The 17,832-nt window shown below is 48.1% G+C and overlaps 1 protein-coding gene across 2 annotated transcripts in view; it reads right to left on the bottom strand.

Moving 5' to 3' along the window:
• SYNPR (synaptoporin) overlaps positions 1-17,832 on the bottom strand; it is a 110,094-nt gene that overhangs the window by 44,115 nt on the left and 48,147 nt on the right. The window contains exon 1 of one of the 2 annotated variants that reach the window (XM_080382789.1): positions 1,580-6,733. The exons of the other annotated variant lie outside the window; for it this stretch is intronic. Within the exon in view, the coding sequence (XP_080238915.1) occupies positions 1,580-1,603 (24 nt within the window). The 5' untranslated portion in view covers positions 1,604-6,733. Of the gene's footprint in view, positions 1-1,579; positions 6,734-17,832 lie in introns of those variants that run through there. 2 annotated transcript variants of the gene reach the window in all.

Here is a 17,832-nt window from a genome sequence, read left to right as displayed (position 1 = left end):
TTTTCCAACACCGTGCCAAGCACATACATTCAAGTTATGCAGCTGGAATAAATACATATATATATATGGTCTTTATGAAACAGCAATCATGCAAAAGCCAAAAATCCACTGAACCGAGTGCCTGCTAACTACGTTTTCAGGAGCCGAGTGCACGGGCTCGCCTGTGCAATGCCCCACGCCCGGCTGGCTGCCGTGGGATGCTGCACACCAGCACCAGCTCCTGCCCAGCCCCGGCTTGGGCAACCAGGGCACAGCCCCCAGCACAGCTGGTGAGCCCACTGCAGAGGGACACACCACAAAACATTCCCATCAGCTGCTCCTCAGGCAGGTGAGAAGGCAAGTGCAACTATTCAGTTTTGAAAAAACAAGAACAATTAAATTGGTTCAAAAGCAGCTTAAAATGACTAAGCAGTTATTGCCAATCTGAAATTTCTCTCCGGAGGAGTTTAGCTTGGACTTCCAGACACAACATCTTTACCTTCTCCTGTGGGTTTAATAAACTTATTTACAGCCTTCTAACGTCTTATTAAAGTACACTTTGTATATCTATTAGCATGCCCTGGTATCATGAGAGTAGGCAGATTATTCTGGGTCTAATACGTTGATTTTCTGAGCAGGTAGATACTTAAGCATGTTCTCACAGCAGCTCCAGCTTGTGCTGCAGCTGGAGTTTTTAACGACTTCTGAAACGCCAAAGCGATTGACTCCCATGGACACGATTCAAGTATGAAAGAATTGAAGTGCCAATAAATTAATCAATATAATGCTGCAAATTAAAATATTTATTATGCAGTCTGTAAGTATGACAGCTATACATCTTGTTTTCCTCAGCTGTGCTCCTACAATCACTGTCTTGCACTCCCTGGAAAGCACACCAGGAGCTATGATGGGGAGAGATAAATAACTGCACCTCGCTGTTATTTACAGGTAACGAAGAGGGCTCCAAGTTAGCCAAGAGCTGAGGAATGAGGCTGCTAAGCTCTACAAAGCAGAGGCAGGGAGCAGAAAGTCAGAGCAACAGCCTATTGACCTGTATTTATGATGTTACACTCTGAAAGCAAGCTATTTTCTTAATTAATTTAAAGATTTTCCTTATTTCATGAATACATTTTGATGAGGAGCATGTTGCTGCCAACCTGCTACACTTCAGATTGATCTTTCTAAGGTAATATGCAGGCAGATATTCATACTTCAGCTTGATCATTATTAAGTATCTCTTACTGATTTTTTAAAAAATATCAAATATTGCTGCATTATTTTTGAGGCCTCTTTGATTTAAAATGCCAGAAGGAGCACAATAAATCAGAATTCCCTTTCCCTTTAATCCTCGCTCTCCGCGTTTCTGCTGTAAAATGAAGTGCAAAACAAGTTTTCAAAGCAGGCACTCTCCTCTGCAAAGCAAAATACAAACTGAAAATATTTCAATCTATCTAAAACCCATGGAACAGTTGGGCTCAGCATGAGAGTACAAAGAAACCAAACCTAAAAACAATTCTGTGAGCTTCACAATTCCTGTAAAACCCCACTTCTCCCCCAGACAGTACAGTTACACAAATAAACAGAGATGCACATAACTTACCGGAGCAAATATCACCATACACATTTACAAAAGAATTTATAATCCAACTTGCGTCTCCTGAAATAAAGCAAGGTTTGTCTCATACTAAAAATAAAGGCTCCCAAAAGCTTCTCACAGGAGAGAGAGAGAGAGGGAGGGAGGGAGGGAAGGAGGGAGGGAGGGAGAAGGAGCAAGCAAGCACCAGCTCCTTGCCTCGCTTTTTATGAAGCAAATAAGGAGAGCAAGAAAATCAATGCCGAGAGAAAGTGAGATGATATACCAATCAGGCAGCAGCCTCAGCCTTATTTGCAGAGAGATGGCAAAATGCTCATATTATTAGACAATGACTACACACAGCCTAAGTAGAGAAAGTGAATACTTTCCCCTCGGTGAGAGGCTGGCTGCTTTGTGTGCAGGTACCACCACAGCGGGCTGGGAGATGCAGCCCCTTCCTCCCCACTGCTAACGCAGCATCGCTTTGAGTCCTTGTGCGTGCTCTACAGGAGAGAAACAGTTCACAATTCTGGGCTAAAGTTGCACTAAGCTTAAAGATCCTTCAAAGCTCTGATGCTTACAAACTGTCATTGGAGCAGTGCTTCTTCGTTGCTGGGTTTGGGGGGTTTTTTGGACTCTACTTTGAGATGCCTTTCACTGCATCTTAGAAAGCTACTGCAAGGAGCCCACCCAAACAGGGGAAAAGACCCCTCAGGTCTCCCACACTTTAATGGGCACTGAGCTCCTCCTGTGCTCACACAAGACTAGACCTCCAAAGTGTCCTCCAGGAACCGGAGCTTTCACCCCCTTTTGTGTATCAAAGAAAACCTATGGGAAACCACAGGTTCCCTTGCGCCAAAAGGGAAAATTTCTGTGCTATTAATCCACCCACACAAACCCTTTGCTGTTCCCTGTGTGTGTGGGGAGGAGGAGGAGGAGAAGGCAGCAGGAGGTAAGCTCATTGCCTCTGACATACAGGCACCTGCTTGGGAACGGGACACATCCCTGGCAAGTGCCTGCCACCTCTGTGCAAAGATGCCACATTTGCTCCCCCCAGCAGCCACACAAAGACACAAACCCCACGCCGTCCCACTGCAAACCTCCTCGCAAGGGGGGTTTCAGGCTTGTCCCACCTCTCCACTCTGTGTTCAGGACTTCAGCACATTAAGAACACAAAATGGATCCACCAGCCCCACTCTGCCAGGCGCTGCTTGCTGTTACCCAGGCTGTGAATCACGCTCTATGCTATTTGTTTATCAGCCTTGGGTTTATCGCTGTTTTGCCCTCTTTTCTACACGCTGCATCAAATATTTCCAAATACATGTGACAACGGATGAGACACAAGGTGAACTTTCTGTTTTATTTGGAGACAGGAGTTACACGCTGGTATACAGAAACACCTGCTGGGTGACAACAGCTCTCTACGTAGCAAAATTGGAGCACAATTGCTTTTCCCCAGCGGCTTTGGATTTAGGCTGTGCAAGAAGAGCTGGAATTCACAGGGAAAATCCTGAAGACAAAACCAAGGAGACTGAATTTGTCTGATAATTCAATTTATCTGTTTGGGGCTGGCACTTCTAGTACAATCCAGACACACAGGATGCTCCAGCAGCCCTTCATGAGTGCTGATCCTCCAGGCCCCTTCCCCACAAGCAGAAGCTGCACTGCCATGCTGACAGATGTCACTGCTGATGATGTGACCCCGTGTTTCCAACAGATACAGCCTGATGCTGGCTGATACTGTAATGAGGAGACATCGTGGTGCTGAGAGAGTTCTCCGGGCTGAAGCACTGCTCTGCTGCTTGGTGCATTTTAAAGTATGTGAAAGATTTGTCGGCTACTGTGCATGCTGCCCAAGTCCCAGCCACACAGATTAAACTCAGCACCTCTGGTCTGCAAAGCTGGGCAGCATCTGCCTCCCACTGCACCATGAGCAGCATTTCTTTTTGTTGCCTTACCCACGCAGGAACCGCACTCTGCAGCCACGCTCCCACCATGCAGCCTGCATGTGGGACACATAATGTCTCAGCATTTGCCTCCTTAGTGTTAGTTAGTGTTGGCCAACACACCTTCCTCCCCGAGGACAGGGCTTACACATCTCACTCCTTCCTTGCCAGCTCTAGAAAAGACAGAGCAGCCCAGACAAGGTACGGAGGAGATTTTGAAGGAGTAACACAGACCCGAAGATAAACATGAATCAAAAGCCAGCAATGGGCAAAGGTGCCTGAGGACAACACAAAACTTGCCACCCACTGCATCAGCACAGGGGTTACTGCTGGCTCTCCCATAGCCCTGGGAGAGCTCTTCTCCAGCCTGCGGTTGCCTGGGTTTCTCCCACACATTGGCTGAGGATGGCAGGAGGATGTTCAGCCTGCCTGAGCTCCCCAGCTGACACATCTCATTGCTCCTGGCCTTCTTCATTGCATTCAGCTCTCCAGCTGGCACTGAAACTTGCTGTATCTCATGGTGACCAGCCTCTTGCTGCAAGGTGTGACAGCAAGTGAAATGCAAACACCTCTCATTTTCATTTTCCAGTGAGATAATTTTATTTTCCCTTCCCACAGCTAACAACTGCTGTTACTGAAACTCACTAAACTCTCCTGAAAACTTTGAAAAACATGCATTAAAATAGTTTTGCAGAGGTGCCCCTGGGAGCTGCTGTGTCTCAGCCTTCTAAAATGTGTGCCCACTTGGGCACCTGTGCAGGACGTGGGGGTGAGGATGCAGTTTTAGCCAGAGCACGATGGGTTGCAGCAGGCAATGACCTGTCCTGTTGCACAGCTCCTTCAAACAACGCCGCAACACGGACTACGTGACATAAGGAGATCAAAGCCTGCTTTTCTTCCTGAACCAGCGACAAAACATGAATGCTGTGGATCAAGCCTAACGTTGCTGAAAGCAGATGTGTCGGTGTTTGCTCACAAGGCAGACCACTTACCGGGCTGCAGCAGACCCTGCAGCACTGCAGGCTGGTGCTCTCTTCAGCTTTATTAGATTCTTTTTCAAAAAATTAATCTGAAATACTGAACGGGGCACTCAGCATCACCAAGCATAAAGACAGCTGCTGATGATGCCAGCGCTGTTATACCATGTTGCTCTCTATGCTGTATCAGAGCCTTCCACTTCTGATTTTTAAGTTGGGAGTTTCAAAGCAAACTAAAAAGCTTCACAGGATTTAAGCCCCAAACTCCTTTAGATACTGCTGAAAAGCTGTACACATCCAGCAGATTACCGCCAGCTTTGCCACATCACTCAGGGCTGGAGAGGTTTAATCCCTGCCTCTATGAGGTTCATGGCCAACAGAGCTAAAAGGGATGCAGGGACACCAGTACCAGAGAGGGCTGCAGCCTGGGGAAAAGACATCTCCCCGAGTACAGTAGCAGCCATGGGAGGCATCTGCACAAGGATGGCAGGAGATGGGGCCACTCTTTTGGCTCCCCACTGCGCTTTGCTATCTCTTCCCATAGCACCCAGCCCACCACAGGGTACCTAAAGCCCCCACAGAGGGAGCCCAAAAGCACTAGTTACATTGAGACCCTCTCATTGCTGTGTTGCTTTACTCTTAACGCATTTGCTCATATTACCCCAGGAACCCTGTCCATGCTTGCACATGTGAGCAGATTTACGGATGCCTATAAAATCACCCACTGCATGGTAGAGATGAAGTTTTATTGGTCTCACCATGGAGGACCTAAGCCAGAGTTTTTTCAGCATCATGGTCCTCAGCTCTGCCCCAGGCTGCATCACACCCAGGCTTCCCTGCCCAGGCGAAGGCAGGAGCAGTCAGCACCACCACGGGCCCTTTGACCACGCTACTACGCATGTGCCCACTCCACATTTGGAGGAGCTAATGAGTAATATCAGAGCCTCCATCCCACCTGTTCTGTACAGAAAACATCAATCAAGGCAGCAGCGGCTGTGTGAGCAGGTTGGAGCTTGGCAGAGGGGCTGCAGCCCCGGCTGGGGCAAGGAGAATTGGCCAGCCCGGAGTTGCTGCTACAAATAACCCACCAGCCCAGGAAATACTAAGACGTGCTGCCTGTTTGCCAACAGAGATTTTCACATTTCCCTCTCAATCTTTATTTAAATTTGGGAAGACAGAAAATTAACGAAGTCTGAGATATATAACTGGAAACCATTTGTTTTCCTTGTGGAAATGGAACGTTTCCTAATGAACCTCCCCTCCCCCTGTGCCATTCGGCTCTGGATGCAAATATTGCTGCGAGTTTATCAATCTGTGGCTTGTTTCACGCAGTTTGCAATGCTAATGAGTAAACCAATTTTGACATATTATGTAAGCCAGTTTCTGAAACAGAGATTCTTGGCAGGCCAAATGTAAACACAGACACCCTCTTGCATCCAATTTAAATGAGCATGTTGCTGAAAGCACTAAGGGCTTGATTCTGTTGACTTATTCCTGATTTACTCCAGTGAAAAAAGAAAAACAACAAAAAAATACCCTTCAATTCAATTACTAGTGCAGCAGTAATTTGCAAAATGGATCTAATTTTGTAACAAGGAAACGTGCTGGAATAAGCTAATGCAGGGTGGTGACTCGGGCACTGCATGAGCATCAGCACAGCACACGATTGGAAGCACACACACCATTCCAGATGGAGTTAATGGGGGAGATGTCAGCTCTCCTCTCCCTCATCCTTCCAAGCCAAATTCAGCTCCAGGTAGCACCCCATGGGATGGACCACCCCTAGAGGGTGACTCCTTTCAGCCCCCCTGCTCTTCCACCATGGCTTTGCAGGAGAAAGACACTACCTACCTGAGCAGTAGGCAAAGCCCAGGAGCAGCACCGAGTGTTTTGAGCCACACGCTGCCCCTGCTGCAGTTATGCTGGGGGTGGTGGGAACCCAGAGCATATTTGTTTCAGCATGCACCAAAGGTCTGTGCCACACCAGGGCATACCTGGGTGTTGAGAACACATGAACTGCTTGCTGCCTTGTCCACCTGACTCAAACCTGGCAACTGGCCCCACCACAGAGGCAGTTGGACACCCTGATTAATGGATTATATCCAGGTTTTACAGACTATGATCTCAGCACCAGAATGACGTGCATCGGATGGCAGACTGCAATGCCCAGCAGCACACCTTTGAATGACACAGGGACAACCTGAAGGTCACAAACTCAGAGTTAGGGGTAGGAGAAAGGAGGAGGGAAGCATTTTTAAAACCCTCTAAAAAAAAAAAAAAAGGCTCTACCAGAGACATTAACACAGTTTTATTAACGTGAGGAAAAGCTGGAATCAAATCTTTCATTTACACTTTTCCCGGTACCATCTGGAACATTTGCATCTGCCAAAAGCACAGCGTATTTCTGTCGACAAGTGGAAGCAAATGAGGTAGCAGCATACCTGGAGGTGGCCTCTGCCCTGCTAATTGCTCTGGGCACCTCCAGAGTGTATTAAAACTAAAACATGAGTGTAAAGTTGAACTGTGATGTTACTGCTATGGCAGAGGAAAAGTAAGAGTCATACTCTGCTGCGAGGTCAGGTGTGCTGCTGCAGAGCTTCTTTATTGCACGTGTCCAAGATCCCACCAGGCACCGGAGCTGCAAAACACACAACCTCATATTCAATCCCCTTCACAGCCTCAGGACCAGGATATCATTTATCATACCTGGCTCTTTTGTATTATAAAGTAAAGGAGAGCAAGAGGAAGAATACTTTTAGCCTCCAAGCAAATATCCCATCCTGAGCTTTCGACGGTGAGAGCAAACCTGAGAGCTCTTTCCTTTGTGCTGCATAGCGCTTTCAAGCTATGATCACAAGCAACTGAAATGCCACACATTTGCTGGCTCATCAAGTTTTACCCTGCAAGTTTGGAAATACACAGTTGATAAAGTAATTACAGTTTTTATGGCATAAGAGAAAATCTACTGCTGTCTAGACACAAAAAAAAGGACCGTGCTTGAAAGGAGGGCAGCTGACAAGTAAGCATCCCTTGGGATGAGAATGACAGGGATATGTGCTGCCTGTACAGACCCAGCACATCACAGCACCAGGGGCTGCAGAGGAGCAGCAAAGATTGGGAAAAGATGCCCCACAGACCTGAGGGATTGTGCAGATTCCTGCCTGAATCAGTAAAAGCCTAGCTCTTTGCCAGCCAACAAATACCTGTCCCCACTCACGCTGCCACCCCAGCACGGAGCCCAAGGTGGGAGCAAAGCCCAAGACCAAATCACCACATCGGGTCCCATCCCAACAAGGGAGGCGACGGCAGCGAGCACCTGGCAACCAGACTGATGTACCACAGCACTTCCCTCCCTCCCTCCCGTTATCTATGCATGGCACAATACAGCATCAGGCAGGCAAAAGAGTGCTTGATTTATAACATCTCATTTTTACTGTAATTTTAAATGATTTGGAGTAACTCCTGTGGTTAGAAGTCCAGCTGTTATTCAGGGCGAGTCAATTTGGAAAGCCCTCACTGTCCATCCAAGCACCCCATGGATTTCTGATGCTTGGAATAGTGTCACTGTAACAACCTAACTCTTAGTGCTTTCTGCATTTTTCAACTTCAAGTCTTGTTTCTGCACATATTAAATACCAGACAGTAAAAACACAGAAAATAATAATCTGAAGGTCAAATGGGCACGGACTGTATGATGAAAACAGCTTGGAATAAAAGAGAATGAGATGACTTTCTATTGTAATTTTTATAGCTATTTAACAGGAAGAATGAAAAAGTCTAATTACTGTCAACTGTAAGTTTTCAGCTACCCAGCCAGTAGAGCGCTGTTATTAAACTACTGCATAATTGCCTCTTTCACTCTGCTTCCCACAGAAGTTGTGTTATTTCACTCATAGTTAAACTCATAATATTGGCTTCATAACTAATCCTGTCAATCGAAATCCCCAGGGGCTACTGCAAGGATAAAAATAGCACAGAGTTGTTTTTTCCCTCAGCTTTCCTTCAAAGCCCATTTCTGGAATTACCGGGGCTGTGGCTCGGCAGTGCCACGGACCGTTGCACCCACCACCGAGACGGGAATGCCGCCCCTGCGGCTCAAGCCAAGCACGGAGCAGAGGGATGGCTCCTTCCAGCAGGCGGTTCTGTTCCCTGCACTGTGGGTCTGTCCCGGCCAAAACAAATCCTGTCCATCTCTCCCTCCCGACACAAGCAGCTCAGATAAGATATTCGGTGTTGTGTGGCTGAGCCTCCATCTCCAAGCCCAAAGGTGACTGCCCACCCCGGGGCTTCATGCCAGCACTGAAGTTCAGCTGACACTTGCAAAGCCTGGGGACGCACGAAAAGCGCAGGTTTCTCCCTTCCCCAGGCATCAAGCGCTGGGATGGCTCCTCACATACAAACCCACAAGACACCCAACTACACGTTCAAGACATCCACTGAAATACCTGTTGGACTTGATGATCTTATGGGTATTTTCCAGCCTAAATGATTCTATGAGATGAGCACAATTTGTGCACTTACGCAGGAGACTGCTTAAAGCACCAGATTTTTACCTGCCCAAGTTCTGTAAACTCCGTCTGAAGCCCTGCTTGCTCCCTGTGCGTTGGACTGATGCTCCTTGCTAACTCCTGGCACGGTCCTTCCCTGGAGAGGGCGTTGGGCTTGCTGTAGAAGACCCAGGCAGGGTTTCTTGCCAGAGCTTTGCATGGCAGCATGTCCTCCCTGTCTGGCGGGATGCTCCTCTTGTCTCAGACACAGCATACATGGTGGGGCCAAACTCACCATTCAGCTCAGGTCTGGGATGAGACGACAGGGCTGGAAGGGGTGAGGGAAGATGGATTTGGCCTCACACTCAGACCTGCCATCTCTGTCTGTTTCTCTCTGGAGACAACAACCCTGTGCTGGGATTGCTCTCTGGTGGGCATGCACAGAAACTGCTGAGAGCTGGCGAGGAACCGATGGGAAAGAACACATTTCCCGAAGCGGGGTCCCAGAGCAAGGGCCTGGGGTGCCCATGCCAGGAGGGAGGCAGCGCCAGGGCTCTGTGTGCACCTGAACCAGCCCCAGAGCCATCACACTTGCCTCTGCCCTGCCCAGCCACCACTGGAGGAGCCCCTCGCTCTGCTGCGACTGACAGCCCGACGGCACATAGCACACTCATGTACCACCAGGTCCACGGGGGAATCACGGGAAACTGCTTCAGTTGAGGTGGTTTTCCTCCTGGAAAAGCCACCACCCTGCCTATTACAGCCACAGGCAGGTGATACTGCACAGACCTGTGATGCTGCAACATCACTCATGGTCTGCAGCTGGAGCCATCCTCATGCTGGACAGCAGCAACATCCATCAACCCAGGAATGAGAAAACCAGAGGAGCGGTTTAAAAATCTGTGCAAAAAGAAATTGCTCTCCCCACCCCTCCGCAGCAAGGAGGGACCAGCTCCAGCACAACACTTTGCAGCCACACAGAAATTATCGCTTCCCACGCAAGCCTGAGACACCCTGACCGGCACTCCAGAGGGGTCCCAGGGTTAAACAGCCCCTGTGCATGCACTAGGAGAGCACGAGGGTGCCCAGCACAACCCTCTGTGGGATACTCCTTCCTCCTTCCACCACTGTCTTTGCTTTACTGTTTGAAACAAGAGGATAGAAAACTATTCATGCCATTGCCTGGGCTGCCAAGCAGCGCCACGGTGCTCTTGGGCAAACTGGGAGAGCTCCCAGCAAGCCCAGCTGGGAGAGCCCCAGCGTTCCCAGGGGTTAGGGTGTCTCCCCAGGAACCTTACCACTGCATGACTGCCTCCCAGGAGGTGGTCCTCACCACCTGCAGACAGCAAGCCTACCAGAGGACACCCCTGGAGTCAGCGGGGCTGTGGGACTGCCTTGGTGGACACGGTTCACAGCAGACCCTCAGATTTAAAATAAACACAGCCTGACACAGTGCTCCTGTTCTCACCCATGGTGCTTGTTCAAATGAACCCTCAGGCTGATGGATCTCCTCACCCAGAAAGTCGCAGAGACCCAGAGAAACCTGTGTTATAGCCAAAGTTACCACTGGCCAGAGAGCAGAGCTCACAGCTTCCACACCTGTGCCAGGCACAGAAAGGACAGGGGGGTGAAGCACCAACACATCAGGGCTGAAGCAAACCCATCAGCATGGCTGGGAACTGTCCCTGTGTCCAAGTACAGGTTGAGAAGAGAAGAGTAAAGGGCAAACAAGGAAAACTGAAGCTGCCAGGCAGAAGGGCAGCAAAAACTCCTACGGGAGCAAGTGTGGTGACGGCAGAGTGTGCACAGAAGCTCAAAGCACCGGAACAGATCAGGTGGCATGAGCCAGCCTACCTCCACTGGGGGTGACACCATACACCCCCTCTTTGCATGCTCAGCAAGGTCCTCAAGGAGAACACGACAAAGCAATCGCTCTTATAAACACAGGCCTTGATATCTAGATGAACGTCCTTGGGGTCTGACTCTTCAAAGCCTCAAAAACTGCTGGGGGCTCCTGATCTTCCTCCATCTCCACCAGACTCTACTGCTTGTGGTGTGTCCATTTAAACTTGTCAACTCTTCATCCTCAAAGAAGAGGAATGAGAGTCCCAGGCTGTCCTGTGCTCTTCCTGATGCGGCACAATGGTTTTGACAACTTCCCATCACTCAGCAGTAGATCCTTCAGGAGGAATCTGGAAGAGGAGAGCACAGGCTGCGTAAGCACTGGGTAAGTCCAACTGTCAAATTTGCACAGTGATCCAAGCATGCAAGAAAACACATGCAGGGTCTCACTATTTCCCCAAACTACAGTACTAAAGATAAAAAGGGTAAAATTGTATTCCAATTGACTGACTGGGAAAAGGAAAAAAAAGTGCCTTCCTGTTTCCATAGCATCTAATTAGCAATGGAATTTTAGATGCAGAAAGCAGAGCATTCATCTTGCCACGTACTTTTCATTTAACATAGTTCAATCAAAGTGGCCATCAACTCTCCTGGATGGAAGTAATTAAGGAAGGCAAAGGCTGCTGTGTTTCCAGTGGAGAGGAGAGCCTTTCCTTTGGCAAACCTTATGCCTCTGGATGCGTCCAGCCCACCAAAAGTTTTCAGTCAGCTGTTAGCCCAAGGCTTGTTCCCAGATGTGGGGCACCCCACTGCTCCAGCTCCCTCAGATCCGCAATCCTTCCCCCACCATGCAACTACATCCATTATGTGAGCAGAACACGGCTGTTCTGACAAGCGCACACCATGCAGCAGACATGCCCACGTGCCTGGGTGCAGGGGCGAGGAGCTGTCTGCATGCGCTCATCTGATGATGCAGGACACTTGCACTTCGGCTCTGTAATGGATGGACATCTAGCCACACCCAAAGGAGTAGGTGGCCCCATGTAACAGGACCAGGGACCGCTGAAGAACCCCGCCATGGAGAAAGCAGCTAGTGCAAGGCAAGGGGTTGGCTATTTGGTGAAAGCCTACACCTCTCCCACTGATGCCCAGGCAGACACTGCAGTGCAAGACCAAGAAGGTGGCTATGCCACCGTGCTGAGTGTCTGTTCAGTTCTGTCTCAGTCGTGAATGAATGTCTTGGTCACCACTGAATGTTGTGAGGGTATCTTCTATGGTCCCAATGCTCAGAACAACCAGTCATGCACCTGACAGCAAGTAACAGAGCTCATGCAAAAAACAGATAGTATCTTACATGAATCATCATCATCAGGGCTCTTCCAGACATCAGCTTCAGGAAGGTCAGGTGGTGAGGTACTGTATGTCCCCTGTGAACGAAGGGGAATGGTGCATTTTTTTAAGTTTCACATTAGGCAGCTGTACAACTGCTTTAGGTGGACCTTCCCTGTGGATCGGAGAAGACTGTCCTTGTCCAACCATCAGAGGGTTTCTGTGCAAATCACCTCATTGTCCTTGGGCTTTTGCACATTTTCACGTGTATAAGCTTAAAGTGTTTGTTATTATTTCTTGAAGTGAGGAACCCCCAGAAGCACTTGGTGAGTTTGCATGGAAGACAACACTGTTGCACATCATTTATTTCCAGTAATGTATTCAACAAATATCTGGGTGTCCAGTACACGCTTGTTGGGAATTTATGCAAATTTATTCTACAAATAATCTTGAGAAACAATGCTAAGAGTGAATTTGAACTGAGACTGTCTGAGATTGAAGGTGTTAGTTAGGTTATCAGACACAGTGGGTGGCATGTTAATGAGTTCACTTCTTAACTAGTGGGTATAAGTGAGAGGCTTGATCTACAACTGAAAGAAAAAACTGAAAGAAAATTTGAATTTAGAGCACAACAGCTATTCCTGAATAGATTCACATGCAGGCACTTGTTTTACCGCAATGCCTACAGAAATATGCACGGAGCAACTGTTTCAGAATAGCCCTGTGTATAGACAAGCCTGTAAAATTTGGTTTCTGGTCTAAATATTTAAATTGGCTGTCTGCATGTAATACAAGGTAATAGTCTTCTACAAAATCACTGTTTCAGTGAATTTACTGGCATCACCTTTGTTTAACTGTGTAAGAAGGGGAGGGAAGCATCAGACAGGCCTGAAAGCCAGCAAAATAAATTCAGGGTTATTTTCAAGAGGACTGCTTGTCTCACAGTTAAGAAAATGGACCCGGAGATGGAAGGTCCCATCTCTGCCACGGTCTATTTTAACTCTGCAGAAAATCAGGATGTGTTTCTTGTACCAGACACAAAGCATTTTCTCTTACTTCAGCCAACAGTCATTTTTCCCTAAGCAGTCACATCAAACCACTTACAGTTCTTTGCATCCTACTGTAGCTTTGTTTTACTGTAATTGTCCTTATTTAAAAAAAAAAAAAAAAAAAAAAAAAAAAGGACCTTCCCTCTTTTTTAAAGCGATTAGAAATGTCATTCACATTACCCTCTGGATGTGAACTGAGCTATTCCCAACAGCCACTCAAAAAATACATAATCACCATAATTACTAGTGGCATCTAATTAACATTCAACTTCCTCTCTAGAGCAGCTACAGCTGGACAACCCATTTATTTCAACCTAAAACTAATGCCCTCCTAATTATTTTCTGTCACACTAAGCAGCCCACCTGTGTCCATCTTCACCAGTGCCTCCGTCTGGCACAGCAAGCCAAGTGAGCACCTCTGCACGCACTGCGTGTGCTCCGCCTGCTAACAAACGCCTCGTGTAAACATGGGGACCTGCTCCCACTGATTATACAGCTGGTGGCTCTATTAGCGTTCTTCACCAGGATTCACAGGAATAAATAAATAAAAAAAAAAAAGAAGAGAAAAAGCAAAGGAGCCTCCTACATCAAATGCAAACCACCCTCTGCTTGGCATCATCGCTGGGGAAAAAGGCTGCAGCCACCCCAAGGTACTCAGTGCTCTGGGTCTGACCTCGTGGGAGGGGGCAGAGGATAAAGAAGCCCATAAAACACTTGTGCCTCTTGCTCCTGAGGATGCTGGGGGCTGTTTGCCCTTTACCATGGCTGTGATCCACCCTGACTCTCCAGAGTGCCGCAGCCGAGCAGGAGGGCTTTGCCTACACCTGCACTGCCTTCAGCTGGGGCACCAACCACCCTGTGCCCACACCAGGGCCATGGCTCAGTCTGACAGCTGCCAAAATTCACTTCCATCAGCCAGGTGGCAACAGGGTCCGGGTGGGCATGCGGACGGCCCCAAGTCCTGGTGTGTCCTCGTGCTGGTCTCCAGGCTGGGGCAAACCCTCTGCCATCACCTTCGTTCTCCTTCCCTGGCCGCTCTGTAGCAGCAATAGCACCAATACTGCTTAACCCAAACATGATTTTAATAATCCAGACAAATAGGGATTAGACAGATTAAGCAGCCTGTTTTTATGAACTGCGCAGTATCAGGCACTCATTCTGAATAAACCAAAGTACATACAAATCCACGATACCTCGGTTGTTTCAGCCTACTCCTAGTCCTTTTCCGTAGTTCTTGCAACCCCCATCCACTAATCAGGCAACTTTTAAATTCTCTTTCATTCTCCAGACACACATCATCCCTGTTGGTAGGAAAAGCAATGCCTGCTGCTGCCATCTAGATGAGCTCCAACTCATTAGCTCTCTGTTTCTTTCCAGAACTCAGCTGAAAACTTATTTTCCCTTTTGCTCACACCTTTCCATTTTCCTCTCTCTTTGCTATTATCTCTGTACTTATATTAATTCAGCCTGTAATTATTGTAGCACTCCTAGGAAAGACGCTCTGCAAAATTACATCGTATTTGCATTCTCATTTGAGCTTTCATCATTACACCGACCACATATATAAAGGGGGATGAGAAGGAAACTGACAGTTACTGGGGGAAGCTCTGACTAAACTTCTCCCAAACTCAGGAATTACTAATGCCTCTTTCTTTCCTTCTCCTCTGCTTCCATTTGTCATCTTTGGTGTGAACCTCTGCAAGCAGAGGTCCCTGCTCAGCCCAGCAGCCACGTAGGGTCACAAAACCCACAGCAATGCAGTATTTACCCCCAGTCAAATGTGGCTAAGGAGGTCAAAATCTATAGGTAGAAGGAAGAAGCTCAGACAGCATGATCTTGCAGGCTTCGCTTGCTTCAGAGATCACTGAGAAAAATACAGCAGATCAAGAGTTGTTAGAAATGGCCTGAGTTTCAGGGGAAAAAAAAAACAATTAGAAAAAAATAATTAGTGCATGCACATTGGTGGGCCATTTATGTGATAGCCAAGTTATGGTTTTGATGCCAACATAAGAACTGCAAGCCCCAGTTAAGCTCTGAAATTCAGTATCTTTAAACTCTGCATGATTTTTTTCCCACCCATCATCACCTGCTGAGCAGTAAAATGCCTCCAAATTGAATTGTCCAACCTTCCCCAAATAAATTTCCAGCACGACAAAAGAAAATTTCTTCATGGGAGCTGATTTGCAAAACAGTTTAGACAAGGCTATAAGCAGATGATCAAACTTTATGAAAATGCCCTAGCTCTTATCAGTGCAAATCAAGCTAAGACGGATCAGAGTATTGAAGTCTTAGCGTTTCATAAATCAAAGAGCTGCCTACATGCTCCACTGGCTGTCCAGGAGCACCTGTGTATGAAGGACTAATTGCAAACCAGTATATTTTTCTTTGCTACTTTTCCAGAAAAGAACAGAGTTATCACAAAGTGCTACTCTCCAGCTAGCAAAACATTGCTAAGGTTTCCCAGGAGAACCACTTGCACCTCATTTACCTTCCCAGCACAGCCCAGGTTTGCAGACACCTGGGTTCTGAGCAGCCCACCCCACACCCCACCCTGCCCAGCATCCCACCACCGCCCTGGCTCAGACCTCCCGCTGCACATGGGTTCTCCTGGGAAATGCACCGAGAGCATCAGCAGGGAAAGAGCCCTTGCCCAGAGGTCCACAACCAGCCTGGTGGCAGAGGAGGGCTGAAGGTGCCCCGCACAGCGTGGCTGCCTTGCAGCTCCACCGCTGCCATAAGGACTCAGCAGTGCCGTCAACCAGCCTGCTAGCCCTGCTAGCCTTGGCTCCTTCATCCCATCCCTGCTCCCACGGCCAAAGAGAAGACACGGCCTCTGTCAGAGGCTGTTGCCGTCAAGCCACGTGCAGTTTGTTGATCAAAAGAGCAGGCAGGCGCTCTTTTGAAGGCAGGAGCTGGCGGTGCTAAGAAATTGGGGAAAACACATCAAAGAAAAGCATGAAGCATTAAATCCCAGTGGTCTCCCCAGCCCCTGGCTAGCACCAGCAGCTCGGCTTTTCAGCTGATTAGACATGGGTCTGCAGGGCTCCGCTGACACGCTCTGCCAGCGCACACCAGCCCTCGCCCGCTGTGCTTGCCCGCTTTAATTGCCAACGAAGCAGAAGGAACCAGCTCTTCCCCTCCCCTCGCATCAGCATGCCTGGCAATGCAATGCCCCGTGGATCTGCCTCCCCAGTCCTCTCAGCGTGGATTCTCTGCTGTCTATAAGAAGCTGCACACACACCACCTCTACAAGAGTCTCAGCACGGGCAGTGTGGGAATTTTGGGGGTTCCTTTATTTATTTATTTGTACAAAACTTCCAGAAATGCAAACTCTTTGAAGCCATACCACCCTGTCCCACTGAGTTGATGCTGGCCAGCAGGTTCAAAATGTATTTGTACACCTTCTCGAGCTGTGGGGAGCCAGACAACGTGCAAGTTGAGTCACAACAGAATTATTTCAGCTGATGCTTAAAGATAAGACTTGCAGACAATAAAACAAGCATCCCCTTCGAAGTAATAGTCCCCTCCGAAAGCCAAGCAGATAGCAACCTATCACTTCAAACCTCAGCTAGCACTCACCTGCATTCCTAATTGCTTTTTGTCTCCCCTTGAGGCAATTAACTCCATACCCCCCCTCTGACACTTTCTCACTCCAAAAAGTAGTTTCCATTTTACTGGCACAAGGCTCTGCATTTGGATCTCAAGCTTCCGTGCTTATTCCCTTTTCTCCGCAAGGCTCTGCACATGTTTGTGTCTGGGCATGTGTTTTCTCACCCTGATGAATTCATTATTTACGGGGCTGAAAGAGCGAAGCTGCTGAAATGGTTGTTCATCATTTAGCTCTTCTACATGTCTCTCAAAGGCATGACAAACATTATGGGAAAGCAAATATCAGACTCGACGGGGCTGCTTGAGTGAAAACACAGAAATGAACTCGTGGTTACTGTGCAGAGGGTATGTCAATATGTGCCATACATCCCTGCCGGGCATGGAGCTAAAACCCTCCTAACCTGGAAGCTGCCAGGTTTCAGCCATTCCCAGGCCCCCAGCATGATACCCAGAGCAGCCCCAGACTGGCACGGGTCAGTGTGCTCCAAGGGATGCACTGGCTGAGGCATGTTCCCAGGATCACTGATGTGTTGGGTTTTAACAGATTTGGCAAATGGTACTAGAGGGCAGAGATGTTTACCCTCAGCATAACCAAGACAAGGAAAAAAAATAAACCATTACTTTCAAGCAGCTTTTGAAATCTCCACAAGCCTGTCCAATATCAAAAGCCTGTTAATATGCAAAAGCCACTCAATATATTTCCACTTAGAAGTGACAAGCACAGGCATTAATGAGCCAACACTTCCTTGCTTTTACCATCTTTACCAAGACTGGAAGATCTCCAGGTGTGAGACAGCCTCTTGCCAACGCAGCAGCAGCACTGCCAGCAGGGCCAGGCGTGGTCCAGGGTGCACAGGGCAATAGGGATAACCTCTGCAGCAGGGAGGTAACAAAGCCAGTTTTCTTCCCATCGCTGATCTTGATAAAAAGGCTTTTACTCATCAGGAAGCTTTGATCACAGAGACCTGAAATTACAGACCACACTGATACTGATTGCTGCTAAGCATCTCGACAGATGATAAGTGCTTCCAAACAGACAAA

Source organism: Falco punctatus, assembly GCF_963210335.1.
Source record: "Falco punctatus genome assembly, chromosome: 4".
Classification (NCBI taxonomy): domain Eukaryota; kingdom Metazoa; phylum Chordata; class Aves; order Falconiformes; family Falconidae; genus Falco; species Falco punctatus.
Note: the sequence above shows the minus strand (reverse complement) of the source record. Positions and strands in the feature narration are given on the sequence as shown.